Below are 23,143 nucleotides of genomic sequence, written 5' to 3' on the forward strand. Positions count from 1 at the left end.
ATTAGGTTAAAATTCATTCTCTGATCTAAAGCTTTCTGGTCTGACTTACCTTATCTCACTTAGTTGATTTGAAGCAAAAAAAGGAAGGAAACTTTAAAAGACATCTTGTGCTTCTTAGATGAAAGCTGCGATGCAAACATAATTTTGAATTAAGTGGGGGATATGGAGTATACAGAACTACAGGAACTGTGATAAGTATAGAAGCCACTATGGGTAGCCTAGGTTCAGTTCAGCTCCAGGTTAGTTGAAAAGGTGACAGGGATCCAATATCAGGGGTGGAAATCTTTTTTTCCCACTGCATGGTGACTCAGTTCCTTTATTATTCTGGTTAATGTCTGAAGAATTTTTTTTTGTCTGAAGCCATAAAGTATTACCCACAAACTGAAAAAACTAGGTTTATCAGCCCAAACCTACTAAAGACTATGTGCAATCTAGTTAGACTCTTGTAAAGTGACTTTATTTCCATATGAAAGTACCTTTAAGTTAGAAAAGTTCATTCTTTCCCAGAGAAATTAGAAGCTATAGATTTTAGTTTTATTTTGGCTGAAATATAGTAGACATTTGTGGATACTTATTTATCCATCTAATTAATTGCAAAATGGAAAGTCTGTTCCATGGGCAAAATTGAATCTTAGTTCTTTCCTGCTACAGTGGGAATGCTATCAGCTTCCATCTCTTCATTTGTACATAGAGAATTAATATTTTTTTCTCATTCTCACTTACACATTTGCACAAACCCAGGCACATACCACAATATTGTGGCCTCAGAACTCAGAATATTGCCTGTTGTAGAGAATATGGAAGGTGAACTTGATAGAGATATGCATGATTCATTACCTAGGCAAAAGGGGCTAAAACATAGCTAAAGTCCAAAATGAGGTAACATTTAGAAGTGGATCAGACAGATGCCTCCCTAATTCATTAATCTACAAATAGTCCTTGCCTTGTGACTACCATTTGGACCAGAATTTCCATTGTTAAGCAAGGCACTTGATAAGTTAGCCATGCCCAATTTTATAGCTTTTTTGCCATGGTTGTTAAATGAATTATTGCAGTTGTTAAGTGAATTATGTGTTTTTAAAGTGAATCTACTTTCCTTCATTGACTTTGCTTGTCAGAAGCTGATGGGGAAAGTTGCAAATGGCAATCATATGACCCTTGGATGCTGCAACCATTATAAATACATGCTGGTTGCCAAGAGCCCAAATTTTGATGATGGACAATGGGGATGCTGCAAAAATTGTAAGTGTGAGAACCAGTCATAAATAAAATTATTCAATATTGTAACTTTGAAAAGTCACTAAATGAAGTTGAATAAGTTGAAGTCTACCTGTATAAGGAGGAGGAGGAGGAGGAGGAGGAGGAGGAGGAGGAGGAGGAGGAGGAGGAGGACGAGGAGGAGGAGGAGGAGGAGGAGGAGGAGGAGGAGGAACGGAACTTGCAAGTTTTTATTATTATAGCCAATGTCAATAAAATTCGTATTAACCTTCCAGTAGGGTTGATTTACTGGACTAGTCTACCTAATGGGGTTTACACTGATTCAGAAAGCATTGCCACATGTTCATTAAATAGAAGATTTACAGAACAATTTGCTCTGAACTGACACCACATAATAATATTCTGAAAAAAATAGTAGCCAAGTATTGAATAGGTGAGACCTTCAATGGTACATCCCTGCTCTTAATGCTTTTTCTTGCTGGAGCTGAACAGCAAATGTTTCTAGTTAGAAGAACTAGAAAGGGTTGACAAGATAATTTTGGCATGATGGAAATAATAAATCCAGCATATCATGGGGCTTCTTTTTGCCTAAATATTCATTACTGTGTAAGAATTTCCTGAATGTAAGAATAGTGCATGTTTTTTTTTAAATGTAATTGTCCCCATTTGCCTGTTTGCGAAAATCTAAAGGGAAGGACTGTCTCATTTTTAATTGATCTGTAAGTCATTCTTACAGATGAGTAAGTCTCTTGGAGCTTTTCCAGATAAAGAATAGAATAAATGCTTTCAAAAATATGCAGTATACCTTGCCAGATTGCTGAAATGGCAGTATTTTACTCCATGACAGAGCAATACTTTTAAAAAAATCTTATCAGATCCACAGCCAGCTTTTAAATCTAGTCTATTGTTGAGGAATCCACATTTTCCCCACATAATTTTATCATTTTCCATTCTCCACCCTTGACTCAATTTTTCCTGTCTTTCTTAAAAAAAAGAAACACACCCACCAACCCATTACAAAACAGATTTATGAAGACATTACTGCTAAGGATCAGATGAAGCCACTTAACCTTCCAGATGAAAACCAATAGCAATTAAAGAATTCTATTTGCTAGGAGGTAATTATTAAAATGGGGGAGCGGGGCTGATGGCCTCGCGGTTAAGATGTTGGGCTTGTCAACTGGAAGGTCAGCAATTAGAGACTCAAGCATTGCATAACAGGGGAGAAGCTCCCATTCTCCCCCCCCCCCAGCTCCTGCCAACCTAACAGCTTGAAAGCATGCAAATGCAAGTAGATAAATAGGTACCACTTTGGTGGGAAGGTAACAATGCTTCATGTTCCTCGGCATATAGTCATGCTGGCCACATGACCACAAAAGTCTCTTTGGACAACGCTGGCTCCCTTGGCTAAAAAACGGAGGTGAGCACTGTTTCCTAGAGTCACACATGAGTGGACAGGAGAAATCTTTATCTTTTTACTTTAATTATTAAAATAGATTAACAATTTGGACAGAATTAAGAGATAGTCGGGCAGTCAATGCAGCTTTCTAATCTTGACAGTTATTTTCCAGCAGGGAATTTTTAGAATGTCTTGCCCATCCATTTTCAAAATCAACAACCACGGATTTAATATTACCCAGAAAACAAAGAATTCTGCTAAGCCAGTTTTTTTTAAAGGAAGAAATAAGTGCACCTGAATAAAGGGGTGTTAGATATAGTATCTTGTTTGAAACAATTAGACAAAGAATCCTCTGTTTAGAAAACAGTTTCACTTGAATCATTTTCAGTTCTTTTACTTCCCCTTGAGAGCTTGCTATTTCAGTGAGGACTGGATACACTTCCTGATACGTTTGCGACATGTAAAGCTTTCTGAAAAAAATACCAAAACGGGAAGCAAAGAGGCTGTTCCGGGTTGAATCCAAAAAAGACTGAACAAGTGAAGAGTGAAGGGGAGAAGCGTGATAAATCCAAGCTGCTCCTGAATCACCTCAGGATTTCTCTCTTGCCATGTCACTTGTAGAGACCATCCGGCTTTGGAGTGAAGGTGTATCTGCTGCCGATCACAAGGAATGGGCAGCAGCCCTGGAAGCCTTCATGTCTGTTCAGAATCCTTCTTCCAAAATCTGCTTTAACATTGGCTGCATCCACCTGATCATGAGGAATTTGGAAGAGGCACAAAAGGTGAGTGGCTGGGTTTTAAAGTTGTTATTGTCAGTGACTGAAAAAAGCAATCTTGGCCACCTGTCAGATAAAATTACCAACTTTTGTTTTCAAAAATACTGTCCCTCTTCTAGTGGATGTCTGGCAATCCAAGGGAGAAGGGAACAAAATACAAAAAAATTGTGAATATTGTCTTCCAGAAGTTGGAAAGTACTAACTTTGTCACTCCTGATACTGGTTGCATAACTGATCACTTTTAAAAATATAATAATAACCAGTTTCCTAAAATAATGTCAGCCCAGTAATAAGAACTGCCAGTTATCTATCAATCCTTTTTTCTTTATTTGATAGCCAGGCAAACATTTTTTAAAAATGAAGTTAGGTGAATCTTTGTTGGGCAACCAAATCTAAGAGGATTCAAAATGATGAATTTATACATTGTGTGGCGCAGGCCTGAACTAAATATATGACAAGACTTATTGGTGGCCTCGTGAATATGTTGATCATAAACTTGCAATTCAGAAATCATAAGCTACAATATATATGATAGATGTTATGGATGTACTTACATAACAGCAATTATATCTATGTATTATGTCTGTTTCCTCCAGGCCTTTATCAGAAGCACTGACCATGACAAGCACTTAGCGGTGGCCTATTTTCAGCAAGGAGCTGTGGCTTACCAGATGGAAAAGTGAGCTAGAATGTTATAGTATCTTTCAAAAATGATGAGCTATTAGCTGGTTTATTATAGTAATCAGTTCTGCCATTTCCTGCTTGCACAGCCTTTGTGTGATTTGGGCATACAAATTCATTTTTAGTTTAAAAATGAAAAGAGATCTTGTAATTATGTATCAGTTAAAAAAAAAAAAAGTAGACAATGGAATTTTCCCTCCTGCCACTAATTATATAGTGATAATCACATAGCACTTAGTTACTTCCCATTAGTGAAAAAAATTACACACAAAAAGTTTAAGACCTAACAATTGGAGGACCTAGCAATTCACAAGGGAAGGATGCAAGCAATAGAAACAAGAAGAAGCATTTGTTTATTAATTTAGTTACAATAAATTCAATCAGCGTACATTAATGGATATTGCTTAAACTGGTGTTTCTCAACCTGGGCAGCTTGACATGTGTGGACTTCACCCAGGTGCTGGTTGGGGAATTCTGGGAGTTGAAATCTGGCTTAGGCACATCCAACTTATCTTCCTATTTGTAGGAACTAAAAACGTGTGGTTTTTTAAAAATAAGATAATTTAAAAATCCAGCTAGTTCTGACCCAAGGCCCATCTTCATCCAATATCTGGTTTCTCACAGTTGCCCAGAAGGAAGATAATGATCCTTATTTCCATGAGATTTAGCTGTGTATCCCCTTACTGCAAATAGTTCCAGCAAGGCTGCCGCTTTCTGTGGGTGGCTTGAGCAAAATCAGCTGAAGATATTTTGTTTCCCTGTGGGAAAATACCAAGTCAGCAATTTCCTCCCACGCTAGCCACATAGACAGTTGAATCTCTGATCACTCTTCATGATCAGCTTCTACTTTTTGTGAGTGAAATCAGCAGGCAAGCTCAAGGATTATAGGACAGGTCCCTGAAATATGCTATTTTTCCTCTAGCAGAGGGAAAAAAATGGATAGGGCCTCTGCCTGTCCTTAAAGATGCTTGCTACAACCCCTAAAACAGAGATGCTCAGTTCTCCAAGTTCTGAGGAAGAGAAGTCTATGTAAAATATATGAACATATTTATAGAATTTGTATTGTTTTACAAAGACGTAATTGTGTCCATAGACACACAATTATATCCATGCCCTGTAAATAGGGTAATACTGAACCCAAATAATAAAACTTATTTGATCAGATTCTGTAGCATTTAGTATCCAACACCATGCAGATTAAGCTGCTGGTTTTTAAGTAATATTGATGAACCACAAGCCACCATCATGTGAAATTATCAGGTTGAAAATGCATAGCATTTCTCCTTTTAATCCGGGAAGCTTGCTAGTAAAAAGGAATCAATGTTGCTACTCTATTAAGGGAAATCAATGTTCTGTAGACTCTTGTGAATGAATGGAGGCTCATTTCGGGACTTGTAAGGAGTAAGGAAGATAATTTGGATGGAAATATTATGCAGGATCTATTGCCTTGGCGAAAGGGGCTGAATCATTTTTAAAATCCAGAATGAGATAACATTTGGAAATGACTGAGGGAGATGACTCCCTAATTCACTCAACTGTAAGTAGAAGTGCAGCACAATCAGATAACAATTCTGCTGTTATAGCCAGTCCCAATAAAAGTAGTTTTAGTCTTCCTGTGAAATTTATTTCCCAGTCACTTTGAGGACTGACAGGACTGCCAATCTAGCTCTCAGGCTTTCCCTACCCTGCTACCTCTTAGATATGTTAGGTTATTATGCCTGTAATGCCCAGCCAACATGTCTACCTGGAGGGCATCAGCTTGATGAAAGCTGGCATTTTCACATTTTGTTCCAGGATCACATATTAACCATTCCTTTTTTATTTTATTTTTTGCTTTCAGTTATGAATTATCTATTACTAACTTAAAAGAGGCTTTGGCTCAACTACGGGGGAATGACCTTATAGATTACAAGATTCTAGGCCTGCAGTTTAAGTTGCTTGCTTGTGAGGTAAGTCTTTATTGGAAATTGCAGCCTACTAGCAAGAGGTTGAAGATTGATGTTTAAATTCAAGATAGCTGTTTCAGGAATGGAGTATTGGACAGGGATTCAGTTCAACGCATAATACTGTACTCTGTTATACCAGGGAGAAACCATGTTTTGGGGAACTATTAGAGATTTGGATTTTTGAGGACATATTGCATATATTCCCATTAAATAATTGCAATGGGGAAGATTTGCTTATTCATAAAGTGGTTGCCAAAAATCTCCATTTGGTATATGGCAAAATAGAAAGGCATGAAGTGGAGGCTTATCTCAGGACTCCTACCTCAGTCCCTCCAGAATTTTACCTCAGAATTTTTTTTTCTGAGTAGGAGCCAAACTTTCAAGGAGAACTGGAAACCACCCATTGTCTCCTGTCTAAACATGTTTTTGGGGTCAGAATGTGGAAGGAGGGCAGAAGCAGTCTTGAGGAGATGCAACCACTACACAATTTGCTTTCTAGCATGCCAAGGTCATTTTAAAAAAAAAATCTAAAAATCAGGTGGGCAGAGAACATTTCCAAAGAGGTATAACTGGACATTCTGCAAACATTCCACATGCTTTAACTGCATATTTCAACCTTTACTGTATTTATGGTACATGGTTATGGTTTTCGTATTTGAAGTTCATCATGGAAGATCTCCAAGGACTTTTCCAGTTCTAACTGATTTCTTTCAATAAACTCAAAGTGACATGCAGAAGTGCCTGATTTGCTCTCACTGTTGCAATCTAATTGCTGCTACTTGATGCTTTATTTAAACTAATGTTTTTGTATCACTGATTGCATGATCTCTGCAGATGCGTACACTGAATAAATACAATTTGCTCTTACAACAGTTCTGTGAAGTAGATAAGCTAAAGGAGCAAATTGAACTCACAATCAGCATTGAGTTTGGGGGGAGGTCTCTTTGCTGCAAATCTGCACTATCTATTTATTATTTATTTTATTTATTAAACAAATTTATATAGCTGCCCAACTCACACATTGGTGACTCCAGACAGCTTACGAAATGTATCATCCTGATAGATGATATCATGTGCCCTTCAGAAAGATGGAGGTGGAAAAGCACCTAGAAAGAGAAAAACCATGGAAGAGATCTGAAATAATCTCAAAAGAAGGGCTGCAAATTGGGTGAAGAGGAACAGAAGAACATCCGTTTTAACAAGATTGGGATAGACAATACAGTTCAGTTTTCCCTCATTAGATATTGGACTAAAATTCCCAGAATTCAAGGCTGCACTGTAATCTAGTGCCTGTGGGAGGCATCAAGTTGGAAAGGTTATATTACCTTATCCTGGTACTCCAAATCCATGAGATTTCTAAACAATTAGAGTTAGGTCCAGGCATATTTCTGACATCCCTACTCTTTTATGTGCAGGTATTACACAACATTGCTCTTGCCTACGCTAAGCTGAAAGACTGGAAAAAGGCTGAGGAACATTTGACAAGAGCAGTAAAGCAGAGGATGGGCGCCAGGCACAACAAGATAGATAAAGCTATGGAATCCATCTTGGTAAGAAAATGTAGAAAGGGTGCATGAATTCCACCCCTTGAATACTGTTATGCATGCTGGCTGCTGCCCCCATAGTTGCAAATTTGGTATCCTCATGAAGGGGGTCTTTATTACAGATGTACAGTATGTGACTTGCCTGCACAGAGGATTAAAACTCTAAAGGATGAGAAATATCTGTTCAAAACTTGGCACAGAGGACCAGCAGCTTGAATAGACCATGTAGAAAATGAAATTGTTTTTTTGCTTTGACTTCAATTCTTTTTTCTGGAGAGTCCAATAAAGAGTCCTATCAAGAGCTGAGCAGCCAAGGGTGCATTTTGGTATTCACTTTGCCATGCAATCTTTAGTGTGCACCAGGAGACTTCAGTTTCACTGCCTCTGGTCGCTAGAATTCAATACTGTCGAACTTATTTCAAGAGAAAGCGGGATTCTCCCTAGGTTTAAAATGAGGAATATCAGCAGTGGCATCGTTTTTAAGACCCAATTTACTCCACAGTATAGTATAATTAAGAGACTTTGTTACTAACAAAGTATGGAAGTTGTTCTTTCAACTTAAAGAGAAAAATGTCTAGATGGCCAGATATTTAATCTAAAACATTAAAAATATGTAGATGCTTAATGCCCGGATGGTGGTTCTTTCTCATGTTCTGAACGCATCATTGTTTCCATTTAAAATCTTTCTCTCTCTATTCTGGGATTCTAAGATTACATTAAACATGAATTCAGCCATCTGAGTACAAAAAGTGCCCTTCCTTCCTTCTGTTCTTCCTTCCCTCCCTCCCTCCTTCCTCTCTTTCTTGTCTTTTCCTTCTTTCCTTCTTTCTTTCTTTCTTTCTTTCCTTCCTTCCTTCCTTCCTTATCCCTCTGTGTGTGAGAGAGAGAAAAAAGAAAGAATGAAAGAAAGAAAGAAAGAAAGAAAGACACTCTCTCTGTGTGAGAGAATGGGGGAGAGGAGATTGAAGAGCAGCCTCTTATGAGGTTCTCAATTAAGAATTTTGAGCAAGATGGCAGAATTTTTTTTGTGTGTGTGTGTGTGTGGGAAATCACATTCTATTGGGAGTAATCTCTTGGGTGTCTACTAATGACAGTGATATCTGCAGGGAGAATTTTTAAAAAATCAAGATGGTGGCCCTGGCAACATAATTGAAACACTGACCTTTGTTCATGTATGTGACAATACAAAAGAAGTGGGCCTTTGATCATTGCTACTGCAATCATTATTTTGACGTTTTATCTTTCCTGCTCCCCACCACTAGTGATGGTAGATGGATCAGAAATACTGGTTGGCAGATCCATACCCAAAGATGGCCAAAATCTGCTGCCTTGCTAGATTCTCTAGCTTTCTCTCCACTTCTGTCTCTGCCATCTCAGTATACAATTTAGATGATGCATTGTAGATTCTCCCTACCTGATTTATTATAAAAAGCATGGAATAAAGGATGTTGGAAGAAATTATGTTTTCACTTATTGGGTCAGGGAAACTGGCTGATTTTTGTTCTTTATTTTTTGTTTTTGATATGTGCAGAAGCAAAGATTGTTTGAACCCATAGTGATCCCTGAAGGAAAGATATTTCGACCAAATGAAAAGCAAGTGGCACAGTTGGAGAAGAAAGATTATTTAGGGAAAGCCACGGTAAGAATTTAATCTGCCACAAATACAGAATTATTCAGATAATTTTGTTCCTGGTGTTTTTCTGGAAAGGCTATTCAGGTCATATTATAATAGTTCTGCCAGCTGATTAAAAATCACTGTCCTCGGTTGCCTTTGCACCATTAACATTTTTAAATCTAGTACGCAGAAAGTGATACCGTGTGTAGCACAGAGATTATTATTCTCATCTGCTGGTCAAAAACCGATATTAATATTTATAAATAAATATATAAAGCAAACAAATTGAATAATTAAGTGGAAAGAGAATGTGCCTGGAATCAATGATAATTTACTTTCATGGTTAGGGTAAAGATTAGGATTGCAAATAAAGTACACAATTTAAAGTGTACACAAAAGCCAAGTAAAAGGAATGATAAAACACTTTCAGACACAAGTTGCTGTTACATTTATATGGTACCCTGATCAAATTATATGTTTCAACAGTTCCCTAAGTGAAAAAATTGCAAATGCCATTTTCAAATGCAATTATTTTTATTTTGACTCTGTAAATCATAGAATATAAATAGCAAGCATGCAGTCAAATTTAGAGAAATGTAGAGATACCGTATTTGCCGGCGTATAAGACGACTTTTTGCCCTGAAAACATGCCTCCAAGTGGGGGGTCCTCTTATACGCCGGTAAATACGTTGTCACTTGGTGCAAGAGCGACGGGGCGGGGCTCCGCAACTTGCGAAGCCCCTTCAAGCCCAGCCGGAGTCTCTCCTCCTCCCCCACCCCACCCCTCCGCCCGGCTCGGGCGCTGCGGAGGCCAATCTGGAGGTGGGGTGGGGTGGAGCGGGAAGGTCTCTGGCGGGGCCGCTCGCCCAGCCAGCCCCGAGCGCGTAATGGCCCGGGAGTGGGAGGGAGAAGGTGGTGGGGGTGGACTGTGGCGCCCCTCCTTCTGGGCAGTGGGGCAGGGGCGGCAATTTGCTCCTCCCGCTTCTCCCTCTCTCTTTGAAAGACCGGGAGGGCTGTGCTTGGGGCAGGGGGTGTCCTCGGGAAGTTCCTGATGGGACCCCGCTGGGCAGGGCCACCCGGCTCCCGAGCTGCTTTCCAGGGTCCCCTTGAGAAGAAAAGGGTCCGGTGGGCGGTGGAAGAAGGCGAGGGACCTCCTCCCGTCCCTCCCTCCTCTTGTCCCCTCCTCGCTTAAGAGAGAAAGATCCGCCTCCTCTGCACCGAGCTGCCACCCGGCGCCGTGTCTCCCGGCCAGCGCGCGCTTGAGACTTGGGAACCGGCCAAGCGACTTTAAAACCGAGCGGAGGCCAGAGATAGCAGAATTACCCTCCACACCACACACACACAAACACACACACACACACACACACACACACACAGAGTTGGCAGCTGTCCATCCCCCACCCTTGGAGTCCCGATGGCACGCACGCGGGGCTGTCACTAAGAAAGGGAGAGGAATTTAGTGCCAGCCTGAGAAAGGCGAAGCTGCCTCTCTAAAGCATTTTGGTGGCTTTGTAAGTTTGGGGGAAAGGGGCGGGGTGTCAATCAAGAATTATATCCAGAATACCCCAAGTGTTACAACTTACCGTATTTGCCGGCGTATGAGATGACTTTTTGCCCTGAAAACATGCCTCCAAGTGGGGGGTGCGTCTTATACGGCGAGTATATAACAAAAACTATATTTTGAGTGGAAATGTTGGGGGCTCGTCTTATACGCCCAGTCGTCTTATACGCCAGCAAATACGGTATATGCTATGTTTACCTCTGTACCATGGGAAAGATATATTAATTTGTTCACTGAAGAGTTCATTGAAACATACCATTTTATCATGGAGGCCTTAACATTTGCAGACAAGCCAATGTTCCACCATCCATCTAGTAATGAATAACAACAATGAAAATATGAAAAAGATAAATGAAAATGTCTACATTTTCACTTTTGCCCTCAACATCATCAGTTTTCAAGAATTTGGAATTATTCTTGCAATTCATGTTCTGAATTATTGCATTTAATTTCTGCTGAAAATATTAAAAATCCCACTAGTATACTATGGAATCAATCCTTCATTGTCCCTCCATTCATATGGCAGAGCTTCCATTATAATTGTACTCCTCGTATTCTAAGCCAATACCCACAGCCCACAACCCTGAGAAACTTTTTAGTAATGGTGGGGGCTCTAGAAGAAAGTCGCAGCTGAAGGAAGTCTTAAGACATGGTAAGTCACACCATGAATATTTTTAATGTCATGAGCAAATTCTACTTTTCCCATGGCAGAGTCCATTTTCTGCATCAAATTGTCGTTCATTTTGAGACTACCTGTCCTCAATATTCTTTTGTGTGTGGGGGTGTCTTAAACACACCTAAACAGGTATTTTAAAAAAACCCATTTCATTTCAATAATTTATTTTTTAAAATAGTTTTCAAATGTCTCATATTATACAGGCATTCCTTAAACCCAATAGAATGCCCTGTGTTTTGTTAGGTATTCTTATAAGATCGTTCAGAATTTCCCAGCATTAGGTGTAGAATTAGATAAAAAGCGCAGGTTTATTTTTCATCGTTGCTGAAACAGAGAATGTATTACTCAATTCAGCTTATTTTCAAGGATCAAAAGAAGAGGCACAGAACAATTTATCTCATGATATTTTTTAGTATCAAGGTGGCAATTTGGGCAGGATGGGGAAACAATAGAGTTAAGAATGCTTAAAGTTTTGATTTGGGGGGGTGGGAATGAATAAAATAGATTAAAAATGCTTCCCATTTTAGGTTGTGGCATCTGTGATTGACAATGATGACTTTTCAGGTTTTGCTCCTCTTCAGCCCCAGGTAAGACAGGATCGCTATCTTGCTCAGTCCCACATTCTCCTGTTTTGATCATGAATCATGATTTAGTTTCCTCCTTGGGCTCCATTTGCAGCCATAGGTCTCAGAATATGATCCACCTCCATTTGCCTTTGCTGTTCTAGCCATCAAGCTTTCAAAGTCATATCTGCTATTCCGTCCAACTGCTGAAAATTTAACTTATTGCACAAGATGATGTAAATTGAAGTGACAAGTCGCTTATCAAGATGCCTCCTATTTTAAAGAAGTGAGGTTTAGAGTGGGCCCTCTAGAACAGCGATCCCCAACCTTTCTTATGCCGCGGCCCGGTATCCCCAACCTTTTTATGGCGCGGCCCGGTACCGGCAGTATTGGCGCCACCATCTTTTTTTGATGAAAAAGTGCTTCCGGTGACCTTACCGAAGCACTTTTTCATCAAAAAGATGGCGCTAGCGCTCGGTGAGCTTTTCCGGCAGAAATGGCTTTCTACCCGGAAAAGCTCACCGGAAGCACTTTTTCATCAAAAAAAGATGGCGGCACCCAGCAAACCAGCGGCCCGGTAGGACTTGTTCCACAGACCGGTACCGGTCCGCGGACCGGTGGTTGGGGACCCCTGCTCTAGAACCCTGACTGACTATGACAGCATCATTTGCAATAATTAACACTTTGAGCTTTTAATTTTAGCCATATAAAATTCCATTTAATTAAACAGAATAATTATTTTCATTTTTAGTAGAACACAAGAAGTTCCAAAACTTGTAAGCATGCAGGGCACAGGGTATTCCATCCTGTGTAAGAGGCAACAGAAATACCCTGTAATCAACATCATAAGATGGAAGTTTAAAATAAACTTTTTGGTAACAAGTACATACTTACCAATATATTTAATTGCCCAAGACATTATTTTTTATATAGAGGACTGTTTTTTTAAGGGAGCTGGGAGATTAGAAACCTTTTCCTGTAGTTTTCTATTTCAGAAACTAAATATGGGTTAAGGAGAGATAGTGGCCTAGTGGCTAGCATGCTGGGCTTGTTGACCAAAAAGCTGGCAGTTTGAAACCCAAGTACCCGAGGTTCAGCAGGTTCTGACCAGTTGTGGAGAACTGGTAGCGGAAATTTTGAGTAGTTCGGAGAACCGGCAAATATCATCTCTGACTGGCCCCTATTCTCTGCCTTCCGAGTCCCAGCTGATCGGCTGGGTCTTCTTTTGTTGCCTTGCACAGGAGAATGGAGCTGGAAAGCAGATTAGTGGGGTGGGGAGGGAATGGGATTTTGCAATATCCTTCCCCTGCCATGCCCACCAAGCCATGCCCACAGAACGGGTAATAAACATTTTTGAATCCCACCACTGCCAAGTACCACATGACAGGACAAGCTCCTGTTCTTGCCCCAATTCCTGCCAATCTAGCCATTCAAAAGCATGACAAATGCAAGTAGATAAATAGGTACCACTTCAATGGGAAGGTAACAGTGTTCCGTACACCTTGGTGTATAGTCATGCCGGCCACATCACCACAGAAATATCTTCAGACAATGTTGCTCCCTCGGCTAGGAAATAGAGATGAGCACTGTCTCCTAGAATTGGACATCACTGGCCAGGGGAATCTTACCTTTATAAATATGAAATATAAATTTTCACTATGCTTGGGAAAAAAAACAGTTACCAATTTGCTTCCTAGATGGGATGTGGGAAAGAAAAAGAAAACTACTTCCTCTTCATTCCAAGTGAACTCAGGGTTTCTATTAGAAAAGATTGAATGCCTGCTATTGATGGATATGAATAAGCTAATATGTATGCTGTGCTTACAGACATCAGAACCACCTTCCAGACCTAAAACACCAGAAGTTCTCAGGTACGATCAATAAAGTCCAGAGAATACTAACATCCATCAGTTATTCCTTCAGCCAAAACTCTCTCCCAAAACTACATAAAGAATAGTTACAATAAATTTAGAATTCATGCACACAGCATTTTGTATATTATTAGCTATAGCTAATTAATGTAATATAAAAGCTTGTTATAATAGGCATTTGTTATACTAGATATTATATTATAATATCATTTTCTAAACAAAACAGAAAAAAATATTCCAAACACATAAATGTACACATATTGTAAAATGCAGATTGATCTATTTGAAGTCTTTTCCCTCATAATGCTCCCATAATGCTTTGCATCTTAAGAATTAGATATTATGGGAACTATTATTCACTGAATGAAAAGCTATTGATGACCAATTCCTTGTCTATAAGTCCTATTTCTATTCTTCTGGTTGATTTCCCCCCCCCACCGGAACTTGGAATGTACAGAAAAGGAATCATGTATGATCTAATACTGTATACTCTTGCTTACTTATTTAGGGCACTGCAAGGAGAACCTCATCGAGTCTTGTATGAATTTATTCCTGAAACTTCAGAAGAGCTTCAAGTCGTTCCTGGAAACATTGTTTTTGTTTTGAAAAAGGAGAAAGACAACTGGGCCACTGTTGTGTTCAATGGAAAGGTAGTATAAGTCTTTAAAGCTGCAATTTATGCAAATGGGTTAGAGAAAGTGTGGGACATAATTGAATTAATCTGACATTGATTTTTCAAAACTCATGAAACATTTGGCATGGGCCAGATTATCTGACTGTAAAACTAATATTATGGACAAACAATTTTCATAAAATGGCGTGTGGCTGAGACAATGATACCAATGAAAAATATTTTCAAAGTGGCCCTTTGCGCTTTTATTAGTAGAACAAAAGATAAGGGGGTCTCCTTTAGAAAAAAAGTCTGAGAACCACTTCCAACCACTGCTGCCATATTTACATTAACTGTTGGTGTCATTTTGGACCTTCATTCTAAGTGCACTGAACTAATGATCAACTGTAGGTTAGCAGTCTGTATTATTTCCTGTAATTACATACATAGCATTATCACATTAATATTTCAACTCAAAAGAACTCAGTTTCATGTTGCTAAGGGTGAGGGTGAGCCTATTTCATCTCACCACAAAAATGAACTCTTTAGGTTGAGAGAAATGAATGAGGGATGAGGGATTTACCCAATGCTGCAACACTTGAAGTTTGGTGACGAAGCATACAGTAAATAAAATGCTCAATAGCTTTCCCATCCTGGTGCCACACCAATTTATTTATTTATATTTATTTATGCATTTTATAAATATGTTGATTTCCAATTTTTATTAGCACCATTAGTATGGATATCCTGGCTTTCCTCTTTGGCAATGATTAAGCATCAGAAATCTGCCTCCAACTATTTTAGCTGATGTATTAAAAACATATGGAATTTTTTTTTTTTGCTGGCACGTTATAGTTGTTTGGATATTTGCAGCCCAGATTTGGTAGTCAATAGAATTGGGGAAACTCCAATACATAGAAGGCACTAGCTTGGAAAGGCTGCTTTACAATTTTGCCATTAAAGCCACTGGTATTAATGAATCCTTAGTTCATTCCCAAGAAAGTAGTAATTTCTATCAGACTCCAATTTGTGCCAGCAGTCAGAGATGTGGAAAAGCAAATCTCTGTCTGTCCATCTGTCTGTCTGTCTGTGAAGGAGGTTGGTAGTGTTTCACTCCATCCTCAAGAAGCCATCCTTGGATCCATTGATATTGGAGAGCATTGTATAACTTTTGTCCAATTTCCAACCTTATCTTTTTTGGGGGGAAGACTGTTGAGACTGTGGTGGGAATCCAGCTTTGGATGGCCTTGGATGAAGCAGGTTATCTAGACCCTTTTCAGTTGTAGTTCAGGCTGGGTTATGTACTAAGACATCGTTACTTGTACTTATGATCTTTGAAGGCTTGGGAAAGGGATGGTGTCCCTTTAAAATGTTAGAATTGAGAGAGTGGGCACTGTCTTGTAGTGCTTCTATTCCTTTTTCTGTGGCCAGTTGCAATCAGTGGTTTGCTGGGGGAAATGGGGAGGTCTGTATGGGGAGCCATTGGGCCCGGGCCTCTTATCACAATTTAACACCTACATGAAACCAATGAGTGAGGTCAAACCACACACCCTTCCCTTGTCCCTAGTCTGGTATCATCTTTGACTTTGATTTGATAGCTCTTCACCAGGCAGAATTGTCATACAATTTAAGGATTTGTTGCTGTTGCTCAAGCAAGCTGTGGCAACGGGGCTCTTCGCACAAACTCATTATGTGTCCCAGCTTTACCCATTCCTGAACTGGGAGGCTTTGGTCACCGTCACTCACACCTTACATCATTTCCTGACTGGACTACTGCCATGTGCTCTACATAGGGCTGCCACTCAAAACCACTTGGAAACTATGAATGGTCCAGAACGCAGTGGCATGTTCAGTTCTGGGCACCCTGCAGTTTCCCTTGCCACCCTGCAGTTGTATGAGATGCATTGACTCCTAGTCTCTTTTTGGGTACAATCTGATTAAAGATCTAAATGACAGAAGGCTAGGTTAGTTGCAGAACCACCTCTCCTTGAGGGCATTGGTCCATCACCAGGTCAGCCAAGGTAGGCATGCTCCAAGCCCCTTCCCATAAATATTGTCATCCAGTGGTTCCTCTGAATCTGGCCTTCCCCATAGCTACTCTGGCTTTTGAACAGTCTCCCACCTAATAGTTTAGCTTAGATATCTTTTAGCTTTCTGGAAGACCATGAAGAATTGAAGCCATGGGCCAGGAAGGCAATGAATCAGTGGCTATAAAGTAGATGAGATGCTATAGCAAAGGAGGGTCAAACTTACGTCGTCACAGCGACGTCACGTGACATATCAGAACTTTCCCCCCCCTTTGCTGAACTGGGCATGGGCGTGGCCAGTGCGTGACGCATCTGGCCCATGGTAAGGGAGATACAATTGTTTGTTTTGCTGCTTTATGTGTTTTTGTTGTGAGTGCCTGAGAATTATTGGAGTGTACTATAGGCAGCCATATAAATCTGCCATATAAACTTAACACATAAATAAGTAAACCAATAGATTATTTCAATAGAAGCCCACTCTTTGAGAAATTCAACATCCAGTCACACAAATACCGCACTGGTGCCTTCAAAAACTTTCATAGGGGAACATCTAATATTACATGACGACCTCTTCCCCTGCTTTGCTGCTGAAGATTTCTGTTGATTTCCTAAGAAGTTCAAGCTCTGTTTTTTGACTCAGGATGTCCCATATCCTGGAGTTATTATCTTTACTTAAAAGCAATTCCTGCTCCTTAGGGCAATAACTTTGCTTCTCTAATTATGCTCTGGGTCGCAAAGGAAAGATGCCTTTATGTTAAAGTAGTCAGTTTTTCATGTTAATACGAAAGTTGATATGAAAAACAATTATAATTGGTTTTTTTCCACGTTGTACACCATAACCATGCTGGTAGTAAAATGCAGCATTCTTTCTGACCTTGGTGAATTCAACAAAAGTGAAAGATAAATGGAACCCATAGGTAAATGTAAGGAAGTGGTTTTGTGATTTTGAACTTTCAGTTTTTCATGTAGCAGAGGAACTACATGGCTCTGGAAATGAAGGTACCAGCCAAATAAAAATGCTGTCATACAGAGATTAGAAATAAAGAATGGTTATTATTTTTTTCTCATTCTCGTACAAATCTGGATGCATTCTAACATGTTAAAAATTCTTGCTTTGACTTCTGTGTAGAAAGGGATTGTGCCTTGTAACTACTTACAGCCAATGGAACTGCAGAACCAACCTATATTTCAGGTGAGTGCCCAGGATTTTGTTGGTAAGAATTAAATGTAAGAAAATGGATTGGATTTGCCTTCCCAAAAATGAAGCTGCATAGCATCTCCATGCTTCCCTTCCATATTATTTAAGATTTCTTAGTTGAACTGCCTTTTTTCTAGCTAGCAACAGTAAACAGTAAAATAATACTGAAAACGGAAAATGCAACTCTGTCAATACACAATCAGATTGCTCACAAGGTTATGACTTGGAAGTAACGTTCAAGCCTCCTCCCCCGATAGGACTGTGAATCTGTCATAGGCTGACATACATTTCTAAAGGGATGGTATGAATACACATGGTGTCTTATCTACGGAATTCCTTTCTACAAAGCCCAATAGATAGGAGTTCCTGATAACTTCTGGGAAGATTAATCAAGGGAAAAGTGGCAAGGTTCACATCAGACAGAGACAGTGCTCTCTTCAAGGAGTGCATCTTCTTTTAAATGGAGATGCATATGATAAATCCAAGCCTGGACTACTACTCCCAATATGCCTCCTGCCCCGTGTTTTGTGTTGTATGTTTTGCAACTTAAAACAGCTCAGTCCACTGCACATACTACCCTCAGGACTCTGATAGGCTATTTTTATTCTCTCCAGGAAGAAAATAATAGAGAGATGGATATCCCTGCTCCACCAAGCTTTGCTGCTCCAAGATTTCCCAACCTTCCTTCAAGTGAGTAAAAACCACATACAGCAAATAATCCTAATGTCTTGGGCTATTACAAAAGCTACCTGCAAATTTATTCCCACTCTACAACAAAGTTAAAGCAGGCACTGACTATCTAAATTCTCTGTCTTTATGAATTATGAGAAGGAAATATTAACAAAGGCATAAACGGCATTTCTGATGAATGATAACAATCTCTCTTCAGCATTATAATTTTCAGTTTCATGTTGTACCATATTTATGAATACCAATTTACGAAAAGACCATAGGAATTATTTAACAAATCATGATTTAAATCAAGCAAATGCATAATCTAGGGACTGTGTTTTTTTAAGAAATATTTTTATGTGACAATTGTTCTGTTTTCTGCAGGTCAAAGAGAACTGAAGGTACACGATTTCCTTTCGTTGTGAGCTTTTGGACAGGCAAAACTGAAATACTAATTGCTGTTCATTAAAGAGCTAATAGAGTTCCTACTTCCAGCGAGGACACAGCATCTTACACAAATATTTAAAAATAATATATAAACAAGGCTGTCATCTCAAATTATGCCTCTCACAAAAATATTAACTCTTTACTCAATACAAACCATTTTACAGCCCTAGTGGTGCACTGATTCGAATGCAGTATTGGAATTTGGTCCTTGGAACTTGAAATAGTTTGCACCATTATAACACATTTTTTTGATGTTTTAATAAACCACTCAAAACATGCTTATTGGACAGCATGCAAATACAAAAATAAAGAATATACTGCTGCCTGTGTTTACTTTTAATTTTGTTCAAAAAGCAGAATTAAAAAATATTGGTCAAAGCACCACAGCTGTAGCCGCTATTTTCACCAGTTTTAATCGCTGTAATGCCTGAAGCACACAGCAGAGTTTTAGCATGTCTTTTTCATGCACTGAAATCATGAACTAATCTTGTAATTTTCTCTTACAGTTTGATGCATCTCCAACATCCTTTATCATCAAAGTGCATTACAAATTCACAATAGCCCTGCTCGTAAGTCCCAACCTGTCTTACAGCAGCCTTTTAGAGAAGGTGTGTAAGAAACTGGAACTCTCTCCTGAAGATACAACACTGAGGTAAGACAGACCACTCAGCAGCACTTCGCTCCTAATGAGTGGGATGAAGCCTTTGATTCTCACCAAGTCTTCTGTTGCTTAGCAACCAGACAATAGATGGCAAGGATCAGGTTCTGAATGAAGATGGAATGAGCACCTTATGGGAGCATGCTAAGGACAACTGCTTGACATTGTGGTGCACCACTAATGAGGTAAGACAGACTCGATTAGAAAGCAACATACCTTGCTGGGCAGCATCACATATAATTCCCTGAGAACATTTTTTTTATAAAAAAATTAGATCAGTAATCTCTGAAAATTTCATCTAAACCACACAGAAGCCTTTTGACTCTAAAAGTTATTCTGAAAGCCATGTATAATTTTTCTACACTTTTTCTCTCCCCTCCCTCCATCCCAGCAATGGAAGATGTTTAGGAATATTAGATGTTTAGCACCTACCAAAGGTACATCTGGAAGAATGCTGTATCCTTTAAGATAGGAAATTAGGGCTTCTATTAATTACTTATTTTTCGTTTTTTTCTTGTAAGTTTTGTATTTCGTTTTTGAAAAGTTTAATATATGTACAGAAGTAACAGTAATTCAAGCACTTATAATGAAGGCACTTTTGAAAAAAAAATCTAACTGCTAATTATGAAAGCAGCAAGAGATAAAGGTATTTTTTTCTCACATTAGATCAGCAAAGATAATTTAAGAATGAAAAACGGTGAGGAGGCACAGCAGAAAATACTAACGGAGACTGAATCAAATCGAGTTATAGCGTGTTATACTTACGAAGCCACTCAGGCAGAAGATCTGGAGTTTCAGAAAGGGGACACAATTGTTGTTCTGGCAACAGGTAAATTTAAACTATGGAAACTTATTTGAGACATTATCTTTCTCCTTCTATAGTTTCTCCATCTTAATTCCAATTTTTCATCTTAGCAATCATTAAATGAACTAAATAGCTCCACCTACAGGAAGCTGCAGTATACACATTTACTTCAACTTCAACCCATTTTTATTTTTATTTGCAAGTTCAATGAATTTCATTCGGAATGTGTTCTTAGTAGATCATACTGGTGTGATGAAAATTTCCAAGTTTTAGCAGTGTGCACAGAAGTTCTTTCTGGAGCTCAGATGCAGCTCTTCTTTCTTGGAAAATAAATACAGTGCTGTGGTATTGATCTATTTTCTTATGGCTTAGCATCTTTACAGGTCCATTTTCCAACCAGTTCTCTTCCTCGGTGTTAATTGCCTTGAAATACTGGCTCTGGGCATCTTGCATTTCCTCATTTCTTTTGCCTTTTTCAAGCTCCTCTTCATCTCCCTTCAGTGGCAATGTGAAGTTCATGCTCAGTGCTATTCAAAGGGATGGACAGGATATCTCAGTTGCATGGCAACTGAGAACCTTACAGCTTCTTTGCTCAAAATCATACTGACTTAGACTTTGTATTGGAAGGCAAAAAGGTGCCCTGGAATACACTGGGGTACACAAATATCATAAATCTACAACTACTAAAACCAAACACAATTTTTTTCCAGGATTGTGTTGCATCTGCATTAGGCAAGTGTGCAAACCCATGGAAAGATGCAGCTGCTTAAGAAAATGCAAATAGGTACAATCTCAGCACCTTCTCATGCTCCGAATCGTTGTTGTTTTTCTCTTTCAATTCAAAGCACTGTACAGCTCCAGTATCAAATGTCTTATAATCCCACAACTGTATGCTTCTATTAGAGAATTTACTTTTTTTTCCAGATTTCCCAGTTCATTTGCATTTTGCAGTCAAGCAGGCATTCACTCACTTTACCACCAAATGCATTATTATTATTATTTTTTACCAAATCCAGTATTGTTTAGCAAATTAGGCTTCTAACTTCTGATTGTAATCTTAAAAACTCATACTCCCATCCTTTAATAGCCGTATTCTCCTTCACAGAAAACTTCAAGCAGTTCAATTACTGAGGGTTTCATAATTAAGCAATTTAAAACATTACCAAATCCCAAAGACTTCTCACATAGCTTTTTGCAGAATTCTCCATGAGGCACCCCACTTTCAATTTCATTTTCCCATTCACCATTAATCAATTATGTTTATGATTCAATCTTATTTTATCTTACAGTGAATGAAGACTGGTTGGAAGGCATGTGCAATGGGAAAGTGGGCATTTTCCCCAAAGCATTCATTGAACACAGCCAAAATCTGGAAAATAACTCTGAAGGATAAGTTGAAAGCCCACAAAGAATTGAGAAAATCATTTTTTTTTTCAAAGCAACTCATTCATTATATCGAAGGTTGCCTTTGCTAATTGAAGCCATTTTTTTTCTTGCTGTTAAGTGTTCAGTGTACTCTGCTTAAATGCTTAGCTTTTATAACTTTCCTATATTATACCTTACACAAATTATACCTTTGCAACTGGATTCTTATTTAATAGCAGTATTTTAGTTTCCATCTCTGGCAACGTTCTTTGCTGTCAGTACAGTTATGTCCAAACACAGGAAAAAATGTATCTTTCAGATCTCAAAGTGTTTTGCTACCTTGTTAGGGCAAATAATGTTAAGTACTGCATAGCAGAAGCAAATAATGGGGCCGTGAAGAAAAAATGGGCAGAAGCTATGGCTGTTTCAATTTCTACTGCAGAAAGAAACCTTTCAAAGGCACCTGCGCAAACCTATGAGTGAACCTCTGAATTTTAGATGAGGCTGGAATGACAGAAAAGCATACTGTGAAGGTAATTCCATCTGTAGCAAGTGATAATAATTCATTCGCTCAATTGCTTCTGTTTAGTGTTTTACTGCAATAAAAATTACCTGCAAGGTTGTTGAAAAGCAGCACAATGTTCAAGTGTTTGATTTTTGCCAGTACTTCTACAAAAGGTGTAGGTTTGTTATTTTCTCTATAAAACTAGTAAAAAACTAGTGTGGTTTTTCCCCCCAACTACTATGAACACAAAAACCAACTCTTCAACAGAGAAGAACTTACCTGCAGGGCAGTTCCAAAGAGTTTAGTCTGTCAAACCTTGGTTATCTAACTCTAGAAATCCATTTAGTACTATGTGTGTGTCTCTCTCTTCATTGCCAACTCTTCTGTCACACAGTAATTGGAATGATATAACATAGCTTGCGAATAGCCTTTTTCTTGGTGTAGAGCCGTGATAGCGAACCTATGGCACGCGTGCTACAGGTGGCAGGTAGAGCCATTTGTGCAGGCACGTGAGCCGCAGCTAAACTTACCTGCACTGCACATGCGCACGCCTCCCAGCTGATTTTCGTCCCATTTGAGGCCGTTTTCGCCCTCTCGGACGCTCAAAGGAAGCCTCCGAAGCCTCAGGAGGCTGAAAAACGGGCCTTCCGGAAATACCAGAAGTGCCGAAATGGGCCTGTTTTCTGCCTCCCGAGGCTACCGAGGCTTCCCTCACGCCTCACGGGAGGGCGAAAATGGTCTCCCCCGGGCTCCAGAGGCCCTCCACAGGCTGAAAATGGGTACTTCCGGTATTTCCGGAAGGCCTGTTTTTCGGCCTCCCGAGGCTGCAGAAGCTTCCCTTGAGCCTCCGGGAGGACAAAAACGGCCTCAAACGGGGCAAATATCAGCTGGGAGGCGCATGCATGCCCAGTGCAGGTAAGGGGGTGGGGGGTGGGGGTTGCGCACGTATGCACAGGGGAGCGGGGGCATAGCATTGCGGGTGCTGGCATGCGCACGCACTATCTCT

General features: G+C 39.5%; 1 protein-coding gene across 1 annotated transcript; it reads left to right on the plus strand.

Annotated features, from left to right (window-relative positions):
- Window positions 1–3,038: 3,038 nt before the first annotated feature.
- NCF2 (neutrophil cytosolic factor 2) lies at window positions 3,039–22,265 on the plus strand. The gene is made up of 15 exons (XM_026669262.2): window positions 3,039–3,399; window positions 3,990–4,072; window positions 5,915–6,023; window positions 7,436–7,570; window positions 9,096–9,203; window positions 11,944–12,003; window positions 13,807–13,850; window positions 14,359–14,500; window positions 17,617–17,679; window positions 18,300–18,375; window positions 18,742–18,758; window positions 19,311–19,456; window positions 19,539–19,647; window positions 20,129–20,291; window positions 21,557–22,265. Exons 1-15 carry the CDS (start codon window positions 3,226–3,228, stop codon window positions 21,658–21,660), a joined length of 1,533 nt encoding a protein of 510 aa, XP_026525047.2. The 5' UTR covers window positions 3,039–3,225; the 3' UTR covers window positions 21,661–22,265.
- Window positions 22,266–23,143: the final 878 nt, after the last annotated feature.

Source organism: Notechis scutatus, chromosome 3 (genome assembly GCF_049901735.1).
Source record: "Notechis scutatus isolate UNSWTSFEM ecotype Mainland chromosome 3, rNotScu1.2, whole genome shotgun sequence".
Lineage (NCBI taxonomy): Eukaryota > Metazoa > Chordata > Lepidosauria > Squamata > Elapidae > Notechis > Notechis scutatus.

What these genes read in the sequence shown, in the direction of transcription:
- NCF2 (XM_026669262.2), top strand. Translation starts at nt 3,226, where the DNA reads ATGTCACTTGTAGAGACCATCCGGCTTTGGAGTGAAGGTGTATCTGCT. An exon ending in TTAAGTTGCTTGCTTGTGAG is followed by an intron (nt 6,024 to 7,435) that starts GTAAGTCTTTAT and finishes TTTTATGTGCAG; the next exon opens with GTATTACACAACATTGCTCT. An exon ending in AGAACCAACCTATATTTCAG is followed by an intron (nt 17,680 to 18,299) that starts GTGAGTGCCCAG and finishes TATTCTCTCCAG; the next exon opens with GAAGAAAATAATAGAGAGAT.